Source organism: Anarrhichthys ocellatus, unplaced genomic scaffold, assembly GCF_004355925.1.
Source record: "Anarrhichthys ocellatus isolate YVR2014 unplaced genomic scaffold, GSC_Weel_1.0 scaffold11, whole genome shotgun sequence".
NCBI lineage: Eukaryota > Metazoa > Chordata > Actinopteri > Perciformes > Anarhichadidae > Anarrhichthys > Anarrhichthys ocellatus.
Genome location: NW_022280041.1, coordinates 3,449,568 through 3,461,363, shown reverse-complemented (window position 1 = coordinate 3,461,363; position 11,796 = coordinate 3,449,568). Strand labels below are relative to the sequence as shown.

At 43.1% G+C, this 11,796-nt stretch overlaps 1 protein-coding gene and 1 long non-coding RNA gene across 2 annotated transcripts; one reads left to right on the top strand and one right to left on the bottom strand.

Moving 5' to 3' along the window:
- The first annotated feature begins 2,240 nt into the window (after positions 1-2,240).
- Positions 2,241-8,080, top strand: mfap3l (microfibril associated protein 3 like). The gene is made up of 3 exons (XM_031850747.1): positions 2,241-2,371; positions 3,514-3,901; positions 6,082-8,080. The coding sequence occupies exons 2-3, from the start codon at positions 3,601-3,603 to the stop codon at positions 7,038-7,040; spliced, it is 1,260 nt and encodes a 419-aa protein (XP_031706607.1). The 5' UTR covers positions 2,241-2,371; positions 3,514-3,600; the 3' UTR covers positions 7,041-8,080.
- Positions 8,081-10,216: 2,136 nt separating this feature from the next.
- Positions 10,217-11,795, bottom strand: LOC116385356 (uncharacterized). Its single transcript, XR_004212873.1, has 2 exons — positions 11,759-11,795; positions 10,217-10,507 (listed from the first exon to the last, which is right to left on the bottom strand). It is a non-coding gene; the product is annotated as an uncharacterized LOC116385356 (long non-coding RNA).
- Between the last annotated feature and the right edge of the window lies 1 nt (position 11,796).

The following is an 11,796-nucleotide window of genomic DNA, read 5'->3' as shown; positions in this document are numbered from 1 at the left end:
ACACACACACACACACAATCTATAATGACTCTAATCTCTCACGATCACTTCAACAGGCTTTCAGAAGACTCTCGTCTCTCATCAAAGAGGCTTTGTGATCAAAGATCTACTTTTCCCTAGAAGATGCTGTATTTGTTTAACTTATTGTTAAAAGCTTCTATTTTCAAATATATTATTAAGCTTGAATATATTTTGATATTGTGTAACCTCTGATTATGTCTATATAGTCAAGAGGAACTGGATTTACTGTACTTACATAGATCATTGAAGGCCATTTGTATCAAGGATTGCGTTTTACAAAAGAAGAAAAATACAGTGAGTTGCACTACACAGTGAGGATGTCTTTGTGTTTTACATGTACAAAAAAAGTAAACTTTTTAAAAATCATATTGTCTTTTGAGTGTTTTTGTGACTGCTGCTCCACAGGAACTCTTAAAAAGATGTTAATTACAGTTACAAAAAATGAAATCTCCCACCCCATCAGTGATAGATTGTACAGCAACTTCTTTTGTTTAAGTGTGATGATGTTTTCTTCTTTTTCTCCTATTATCGCACAATTTTAGCGATCAAAGGTCGCTTTATTGTAATCTAGCGAGGCTCAACAGGCGTGTTTATGAAGGGTGTCATTTCAAAAAGGCGGTACAAAGGGATGATTGACAGTCCTGATCATGACGAACTCTTCCTGCACTCGACCGGACTAATTCATCTTTTAGCTGGATGCTTTTCTTCAAAACTCTAATAATACTTAACATCAAGAATAACTGTACTGAGAGACGGACACAAGGGTTATTCCTGGAGTTATGATTGAAGTAAACCTTCATCTTGGGGTGTTTGACCCTCTTTGTTTCATGATGACCTGAAGAAAAACAAACCTGCGTGTTTAGCAATCATGAACTGTAACAGTACCTGCTGACAACAATAGGGTCTGTGTGTTTCCTTTTCCTTTTGTACAGACTTTCTCCCCGGTGTGTTAATATGTGGCCCTTTGTGTAAAGCTGAAGCATTCATCCGTGAAGGAATAACCGGGTCAGAGGACTGGCTTAAAAAAAAAAAAAATCAGGATTTTGCAACACTTATTAACTGTGAAGAGAAGAAGAAGAAGATCTCATAAAATGGAAAGAACAGTGAAAGCAAATGATGAACAGCAGCACACAAACGTTCCCTCTATATTTCCATACATAGACGGAGCATTATTGACTGTTTGCCGAGGCCTTGGTACAGAGTGTCAATTTCAGACTTTAACTGTGGCTTCAAGGTCATTGAGCTATCAACTCTGGCACACTAACAAGTGGCGCGATAACCCCGACTCAGCCTTTATCTAGAGGTGCTTTAGTTCTGCCTTCATTTCTTCCAGGTATGGGTTTCGTTTCAAAGTGTTGTTTCTGTCATTATTTGAAAATTAAACGTACTTTTACCTTTTATGTGAGCAGCGTTTCAAGCCCCCTCGGTCTTTGTAGTGGTTCGATGGCACACTGGGAAGCGGCCCCAGATCCTCCAGGGGGGCCTCAAGGCCAGGCTGCACAAACACACTACAGGAATACAGATGGGTGACAAATTAAGCTATATAACAACCCGAAAGTGCCACAGTTAGCCCCAGTCTTTGGAATAGCCGTTTAGGATTTAGGCCCAAAATCTCTCGGAGATTTGGGCGACTTCAAAGCTGCACTTAGTAGTGGGACAGGGGTTGCTCATGATGACAAACCCACAGGACATTATCACCCACACAGATAATACCCTCAGGCCTTAGTTAAACAGTAAAAGTTACTAAACACAAAGTGAATATTGGACTTATAGTGGTCAGCTGGCCAGGAACATGACTCTAAATGAATGTTTTAATGTGCTTAACGTTTCAGCATTGTGTTTACGGCTTGTTCTGCTGCCTCCAAGTGGCCAAAAAGTAAACTAATGCAGCTTTAAACCTGTTTGAGAGGAAAACAAACTTTAGTAGTCGTCTATATGTAATTGGGAGCATTTCGATTGCCTCTAAACGGCTCTCAACATGTCACTGGCCAGCAGTTTGCTGCTATATTAATGTTCAGAATGTTAAATACAGCTCCTTTAACTATCTGTTCAGAGGGTAAACTACAAGTACTTCCTCTTGAAATGTACTCTACTGTAGTATTTACATGGATGTTGAACTATTTTTGAATAGTTTTGAGATTCTAATTAGCTGTCGTAATAGTATAATAGCCTGGCAATGCAACCCAAACAACTAGGCGATGTTGCCACCCCGGTCTGTTCTGAAGCGCAGCCGCGTTGCTGGTTACAGAGGTGGACTAGCGGTAGGGGGAGGATGGAGATGCGGAGTAACGGCTAACGACGGATCGACTCTGGTGTTCCCCACTAAACGTTAACGGCGACGGTCCATGACGTGAGTATGAAACCCGTTATAAATCCACCGGGATGTTGTGACATTTCACTGGTTCTAGTCGACGGTTGAGCCGCTAACGTCGACACTAAACCGGCCCGTTTGCTGGACCGTTGGTCTCGCGCTAAGGACGTTACTGCGTTTCTCGGGATAAATTCAGTGTGTTTTTTTTTAACGCTCTTTACCGATGATACCGCTTATTATATACACGATATCCGCGTTAATATTTATCTTTACGGGTAGCTAAACGTTAAAGAATGTTTAGTTGTGTCGCTAAATATTAAAAGGGCAACCTCTGTTCTTTAGGGTCCCGTGATATAAAATCCAGCACATAGCCGTGTCCCACGCCCTTGTTTTGTGATGTCTTTTTATTAAACGGCGCCGTTCGAGGCGACGGAATCTTTAAAGCAATCTCACATACGACTAATATGTACTATAAACTAATAAGTCGTTACAACAATTTACTTGCACCAAATAGCTATCGATGCCATCTTTCGTCTGTGCAACGAAACGAACCAGAAAGTAGACGGAGCCCACACACAGCTCCGTTATGTTGCATTGTGAACACGTATTATCTAGACTAAAACTTGATTTTTATATATATATATTATATTAATGTTTGCCAACTATGCATGATCTGTTTGTTAGGCAAATATAAAAGGACATTTGCCAGTTTTTTTTGTGCCGACTAAGACGTGGGTGACTATGCTTCAAATGTAAGCTGTTTTTAATGAGGTAGTCTAATACCTGACAGCTTTAAAGGGAAGGGGTGGGAATTATTGCAATAACTGTGTGCAAAAGAACAGTTTTTAGGGTATTTATGCTTGATAATTAACTTAAATCAGTCATCAATACAATAACTTTAGAAGGAAAACATGCAAGGACTCATTGCTTCTGTTTTTATATCATTGCAAATTAAATATATATGGATTTGGACCTTTTGGTTACACAAAACAACTAAATTGGAGACTTTTTCTCCCTTATAGGCTAAATGGGTATTAATGATGATTAGGTGCAATCCTATATTTACGACTAGTTATAAAAAACAGACTCCTTATCGGTGGCTTATCCAGCTGCACTTATCATCAAGTGAACGGGTTGTTTTTATCCTGCACCATGATTAATACCACTCTCTTGTTTTCTAGAGAGATGTTTCGAGCCACAGAGCTGAATACCAAACTGCCTTCTACCACCAAGAGATAGCCAGTTAACTGGATGGAGACCCAGGAGGAATGACACACCGACAGTCGGAGAAAATGCACCGGACCGGTGGATACGTTCTTCTGGTCCTGGCGTCCCTCGTGGCCTCTCGCACCACTGGGGCCCTACTATTGGGGGACGGGGACGGAAACAACACTGAGAACATCAACGGGACAGACGCGGGATTTGTCCCGGTTGTGTTCAGTAAAGTCAACCAGATAATTGCCCGCGAGGGGAGCTGCGCCGTGATTGATTGCAACGTCACCGGAGAGCCGCTCCCCAGTGTTCAGTGGTTCAACTCCCATGGAGTGCGTCTGGACACGGAGATAAATGGTGAGACGGAAGACAGGTTTATTATTTACTGTGAGGGTTAACAATTAGACATTTATGTGCTATCAGAACAAGTTAGTTAGTAGTCAGAACACGCTGACATGCACACTACGGTTGGTTTCCCTCAGGGAATAGTGTCTCAGAGGTGGTAAGGAAAACAGATCGTCTGGTCTATGAATGTATATCATGTTACATCTCACCCACACCACATGTTTGATGTCAGTGGGATTACTGGCAGACCTAATGTATAAAATAGGAAGATAATGTGAGAAGGATGCTCACATAAATGTGGGAAATATGGTTGCGTCACTGGAAAATAGGGCGGTGGTGCATCTCAATGCTTTGATGCACAGGAAGAGACGAGCCGACATGGAAAATAAGACTTGCAGGTGTTTCAGTGCACCTCGTATGTCTCTTTTTAGGACAAAAGAAGACATGTTAACATGGTGAAGTCAGGAAATCAACTCCTGGTCGAGTGTCTTCACAGTTATTGTGCTGGGTCATGAATGCAGCTATCAGAGCTTATACAGTCATGTCAGGTCCTTAGAAACCATCTTCTTCTGCAGGGGAAAGAGATATTATATTGTGTATTCAAGGGATCATGATAATGACAAAAGGGAAGAGAGATACGAAAAGACAGGAACTGAAGATCTTGTGTACGTACGGTGATGATTTTAGTCCTGGTTCCAGCCTGATGTACGCCGATTTTTCTTAAAATCTTTAGTCCTCATGTTCGTTTTGAGTATTCGTGATTGACCTTAAGAGAAGCAGCGCAGAGTGAAGAGTGCTTCTGGTGCTTCTCCTGAGCCGGCCTGTTAAAACCTGCGTTGTTGTTATGACCCACAAACCCAGAGCAGCGTCTGGACCACCACGGGGCCTCTCACAGGAATATAATCAGTGAAGGGGAGACTTTCACCCACAGCAGTCAACGGTACTCACCAAGCCTGCCCTCGCTTGTTTCCTCTGCAGATGTCTGTCTACAAACTAGCTCGTAGTATTGGGCAGCACATCAGTCACGTCGCATGATCCGGTGGCAGAGGTAAAATTAGAAAATCTCGCTCACAGGAAAAGGCGGACGGGCGTGACGGTTGTTGTTGTCGGCCGGGCTGCGTTTCCTGACCGTCCATGTGGGGAATTGATCGAGCAGCGTAGAAGGCGGTAGAAAAATGTTACGGCCTCTATCAGACTACAGATTTACAGACGCCTTCTGTGAAATCTGTCCATCTTTACTCATTACAGCCAGCAGCCCCGTTAGCTTAGCATAAAGACTGAACAAGGGGAAACACCTGGCATGGCTTTGTTTGAAGGTACCAAAATGTGCATACCGGGCCCTCTGAAGTTTGTTTATTCCGTTACTACTATTTACAGTTTTCCCCGTTTCTAGCCTCTGTGCTAAGCTAAACTAAGCTAACCATCCCATGTGCCGCCCTCAGCTTTATCTTTTAACAGACAGACATGAGAACGGCCTCAATCTCCTTATCTAACTAACTCCCCACCAGAAAGTAAATAAGCCCATACCCCAACATGTCGGACCATTCATTTGAATCACCTAATCGGTCGATCAGTCAAAATCACTACCTCATCACTTTGATAAGAGCTGATAACCAAGGCAATTACTGGAATACTCACCAAACACACCGCAGCCAGTCTGCACACACACACACACGTAAACTGTACACACACTGGTACTGGAACCATCGACAATATAAACGTATGCATTTGATCTAGACAACTCTAACCACAGGTGTCGACTGACTGGCGTTGCTGATGACTAAGTCACTGCAAGATGTTTGTTGGTTTTTCATCGGTTAATAAATACGTGCGACCAAAACAACGTGTTCTCTTGAGCTTTCGGACTCCATAAAGTTATAACAGCGCAGAAGTCCAACGTAAGCACATCCGAGTAAGCAAGTTCCTCATAAAGCGCACGATCAGCTGCAGAACCACAGCAGAGGAGAGTTTACTGCTGAATCACAGGGGAACAGATGCATTCAGAGGATTTATACTGTGAGTGAGTTAGTATTTAGTGGGTTATGTAGCAGCTGTGAATAAAAATGATTTTAAAAGCAGGTCAGCAGTTCTTTTTTTACCGCATGGTACCACAAGTAATGGATTTGTTTTAGTTCCTTTAATCTTACTCAGGGTTCTCCGTGCTCATGGCCTTCCTCCGTCTCTCTCTGTAGGGGAGAAGTGGGAGCTGCTGGACACCGGCGTCCTCAACATCACCGGCATCGAGTTCGCGGACCGCGGGAAGTACACCTGCATGGCGTCCAACGTGCACGGCAGCTCCAACTGCACGGTGACCCTGCGCGTGGTCATCACCAAAGGCGACATGGGCGTGTACTACATGGTGGTCTGCCTGGTCACCTTCACCATCATCATGGCGCTGAACATCACGCGCCTCTGCATGATGAGCAGCCACCTGAAGAAGACGGAGAAAGCCATCAACGAGTTCTTCCGCACCGAGGGCGCCGAGAAGCTGCAGAAGGCCTTCGAGATCGCCAAGCGCATCCCCATCATCACCTCGGCCAAGACGCTGGAGCTGGCCAAGGTGACGCAGTTCAAGACCATGGAGTTTGCGCGGTACATCGAGGAGCTGGCGCGCAGCATCCCGCTGCCGCCGCTCATCATGAACTGCCGCACCTTCATGGACGAGATCCTGGAGGTGGTGGGGGTGGAGGAGATGAGGCACACCTTCGTGAGGCAGGCGCCCGAGGGGTTCCGCGACACGGTGAGCCGGGCCATCGGGGGGAGGGACGTCTTCACCCTCCTGCAGGAGAGGGAGCTAGAGCAGGGGAGGGAGAGGGAACGCAGCGAGTCCCCCGCCGCCGACTCAGACAACTCCTCGGTCCAGGAGCAGCCGCAGCACATCGCCATCCAGGTGTCGGTGCACCCGCAGCTCGCCATCACCAACTACTGCAGCATCGAGGCCCCGGCTCCGCCCTCCTCGCCTCCTCCTCCTCCTTGCTCGCCTCCTCCTCCGCCCTCCTCCCCCCCGCCACCGCTCGACCACGAGGAGCAGCAGCTCGAGGAGGCGGCAGCGGAGGAGGAGGAGCCGGACGTCGAGCAGCCTGCGCCCGAACCGACAGAAGCAAATAATCCCCCCCCTCCCTGCCAGGTGTTTTATGAGAGCCACGTGTGACGAGACCACCCGACCCCGGAGGAGCCACGAGTTTATCCTGCTATGCAGTTCCACTTGAAGACAACAACAAAAAAGGTCAACAAAACATTTTTAATTTCACATTTTGGAGAGAAACAATCACATTTTTATTCATCTTTTTCCGAAGCGGAACAAAAACCTTTTCAGGCTGCTCAGAATAAATCATAAGATGTTCAGAGCCTCGAGCAGCTCGTTCACTCTAGACCATCGTGCTTGAATGTACTCGAGAGGTAATCAATAATATTATAACGTAATAAGCAGCAGTTTGTAAAGGGACATTTCATAGCTCAGACTATTATTTAAAGAACGAGGGTACTCGACTCAAACGGGGGAAATGATTCTTCAGCTTTCAGTTTCTTAAAGTTCTCGGGTTTTTATGATTATGACACCAGAAATCTGCCTCAAGCTGCTCTTCATGAAAGCTTCCTTCATCCGCTCAAAGAATTCACTTCCAGCTACTGTTACAGCTGATCCTCTGTTATTGTGCAACATCCTGCTCACAGAGAGGTGCATGCTGGACTGGAAAAAACTAAAAGTTTGGTCACCATTTCATGATTGTACAGCCTACTGTATCTCTACAACAAGTAAGTAAGCCAGGTAAATCTATGTGTGTACAGTATATCTCCTGATTGGGTCAAACACACCTCTGGGTAGAGTTGTCTGTTTCCTTTGAGTATTATTATTATTATTACCCATTGTGGTGTGATTTAGTTCTCAGCTAGCTTAAGCAGTTTAAAAAAACAAACAGATCATTTGTCTTGTAGTAGCTTTCTTTTTCTCCGCCATGTGCAGTTTTAGGTATTTGTTTGTCTTGCTTCTGCAGAGGCTTCACAGTACAGTTGCATTTGTGCTGCATGTGTAGGTGGACAGACAGCGGGACTAAAGGACTCTCTCTTTCTTTGCTTGGCTAACGGTCCAGTCTGGTGGAGGAGGAGATAAACTGGATGCTGTTCTGCTTCTTCTGGTCCACTTGAGATGGCTTCTTTTTTTTTTTGTAGTGGAATAAAATGCTGTGCTGTGTTTAAAAAAAACATTGTTTCCACCGTTTGAGTCAGTTGTGTTTCATCCATCAGTCTCACACATTTAAAACCTGGTCAGAAACGTCATTATTTGTTTTTTAGTATCACCCAGACATAAACACAAGTACATCTACTATTACCTCATGTCTCATCCTTCTGTACAAGTTTATTTAATTGTGGAATTTAACTACTTTTTCCTTGTTAAACTTGTACTCTGATAGACGCTTAAAAACATTTAAACTGTTTAATTGGAATGAGTCTGAGCAACTGCACTAAATACATTTGTATACAAGAGAAATCTCTAAATCTTAAAGGCAAAGATACTGCACGAGGTGAAAAGCAGCTGCTTTAAAACACTTTCAGCCTTTAAAAAAACGCAAATAACTAAAATTTTAACTCAGACATGATAAACACATCTCTTGAGTATATAATTATTCCCGAGGTACTACGTCCATAACACCACTAATACACATTAGTAAAAAAAAAAAAAAGCCAAAATGTTAACAAATAGAGGCTTAAAAGAATGGTGCTAACGCTGTAGGCTACAGCTAACGTGGCTTACATTGTCTCTTCTCATGCGACACTAAGGTGACAGAGGAAAGGGTTAAAATGGACTGAAATGTCTCCTCTGAAAAGTGTCCTAAAGATGTACAATCTTACTTTGGACATGCGGGTAAAACGTCTCCTTAAAAGACAACAGCAGCTGTGATACAAAGTGACCGTGACACTACACAACATGCAGCCTGTTGTTGAAAGAAATAATATTAGATCAACAAAGATTCCTTCCAAAGTCTTTAACTCCGCCAACGAACACTTTCTCTGAAGGCAGAAGCAGCGGAGGCTTACTAAAGCCAATAAATCCAGTCTCAGGTTCAGACGGTCGTGAATGATATATGTTCTGTAACGGGACACGAGGAGAAGACGACGAGCAGCAGTCAGACTCTTAGGAGTTTTAGTTTTACAAAGGCTGGTCTGTGTTTGGGAAGTGGCGGACCCCGTCACCTCTCCTGACTCACTCCCACCCCTGGGTGCCAACAGTAAAGCCGCTGTTAACGCTCATGAAGACAACTATTGTGTTTATGAGAACAGAAGGTGGACAAAACTATAGAAACACCTTACAGCAGACTACAGTGAAGCTCATAGTGCGGGACTATTCTTCCTTAACGTGTGAAGTATTTCTCTTAGGAACAGGATTATAAACTGCAAACAAACAGGAACGAGTAAAGAAGATAAAGGTTTTGTTGATTTGAAGGAACGGTAGACCTTTGGTGCAGGATGATATCTGCGTTAAAGATGCACTTCAGTGGTAAACTAATGCGTTTACATAAAGTTGTGGGACTTGAGAAATGCAGATTAGAGAATAAATCTAATTCAAAGCAGGAGAAATAGTTCCCTTGACTTTTATTCTCTAAAAAAAAATGTTAAAAACCTTAAAAAATACTGAACCCTACAAGCCTACTACTTTCAAACTCCATGCTCCCACTTTTAACAGAGGGAATGATGGGTAAACTGGTCTTCATGTATAAAATTGGTCAACTGTTCCTTTAAAGATGAACTTTTTCCGGAAGTGGCCATTTTATAGTCTATAAAACATCAATATTTTTCCTATAAAATGTATGGGACCGAAAAATCTAAACCCGTTACTAATTATTTTTGATCAAGCATTTCCTTATATTATAGTTTTATTAATATTTTTTTAAAGCAGAGTTTATGCAAGACTCCACTAAAGGTCCACACACTCACTTGTTTTCTGGAGCTTTTGAGCGTATCACACGGTCTTCCTCAGCAGATGAAGTTTAGTCAATTATGGAGCGTTCAAGACTTCTTGTAATACCCAAGGAAAAACAAACAGTTAAGGTACAGTGTGTATTTAGAGGAATCTATTGGCAGAGATGGAATAGTAACAAGTGTGGTTTCTGTAGTGTGTAATCACCTGAAAAAATAATCGTGTTTTTGTTACCTGAGAATGAGTCCGCCATGTTTCTACGGTAGCCTAGAATGGACACCCTCCGACAGGCTCGGCCCACAGAAGTCTCAGTTAGTTGCAATCTGCAACCTCACCACTAGATGTCACCAGATCTCCCCTCCCCCCACCCCCCACACACTGCACCTTTAAGCACCAAGACCACCACCCTCTGCCACGTTTTGTTCCTTTTAATTTAAACCAAAAATTGAATCTTTACATATTTGTTTTAAATGTACAATCAAACAATCAATGTAATCATACATAAAATTCTTCATAATAATGCACAACTCTATCGACACTACCCATAAATTAAAGAAAGAAAAAGAGAAAACATCGAGATCAGTATGAAATACAATGTTAGGCAACGCCACTGGTTCACAAATGTTCTGCTGCCTGTAGAAACATGACGGAAACAAGTACACAGGATGAACCCGACCTTCCTCACACACACACACACACACACACTCTCTCTCTCTCTCTCTCTCTCTCTCACACACAGACACACACTGCTGCCACTTCACAGGTAAAGTGCTACCGTTTGTCCCCGCTTCATCATCTCTCCATCACTTCAATTCCCTTCATCGTTGGCACTAAAAAACAACCGCGACACGTTACGTGTTCTGAGGACAAAGTGGGAGTAGCAGGCGTTTCTTTTTCAGTTTTTGGGGGTTCAAATACAGGTGTGAAAACTTTTGCCAGGCACTCGGCAGACGTAGCGAGACTGAAAGCAGCGTGCAGATGTAGCTGGATGTTTGTTTCACATCAGTGGTGGTGAGATGATTGACAGGATATGAAATCAAACATGTTGCTCTACACAAAAGCTCAAAAGATGATTCCTGACCTCGGAAACAGCAGTTGACCAAAACACTTCTAATTAAGGTCCACTGGTGTGTGGCTCTTCAAATCGGACTTGAGTAATTGACCAATAAATCTAATACTAACACTCGATGTGTTTTTGTTTGAACATTTAGTTGGTTATATTGGTTTTGATTTCCCGTATCTTGTCATTTTAAAGCAAAGTGTTATTAATGTCTCCGTTTAAAATCATCCGGCTCACACTGTGGCTCAAATCAAACACTATCAACTGTTGGGAAATGCCATTTAATCAACGTGCGGTAAGATACAATATCTCTTTACATTTTGTTTTTCAGTGAGTGGAAAACCATGTTTCTGATAGCGGGAGTGTTTCCTCTGATAAAGTAAAGGGGGAATAGAATATATGACAAACACTAATTCTTGCTTGAAAATAAAAGACGTTATTATTACCCGAAGACGTGGACAGATTTCAGAGGAAGAAAAGTCACCACCACCAGTCACTTAAATCAGTGCAGATTTCCAGTTTTGTTTTCCTTCAAGCCATAAAAGCTTCATTGATTACAGAAAGATCAAAGGTCTAAAAGATAGCAAGAGTCAGACTTTGAGGAGAAAAACGAAAGTTGATATATTTAGTTTCCTGTAACAGAGAACACAGAAGAACTCAACGGACACTTTCTTTTTTTTTTTGTTTGTTTCCTTTAGGTACACACTCGACCTGCCTTCACACTGAATGACTCAACAACAATGACGCACACACACACACAGCTGAAGCTGGCTCAGAAAGGAAATCGCATGCTCACAAGGGTCTTCATTTTTCCATTTCTTTTCCTTCTGACAGGGAACAGTTTTGTTGTTGAAATACATTACCCATCGATTTCTGACCCCCAACACACACACACCACACACACACACACACACACACACACACACACACACC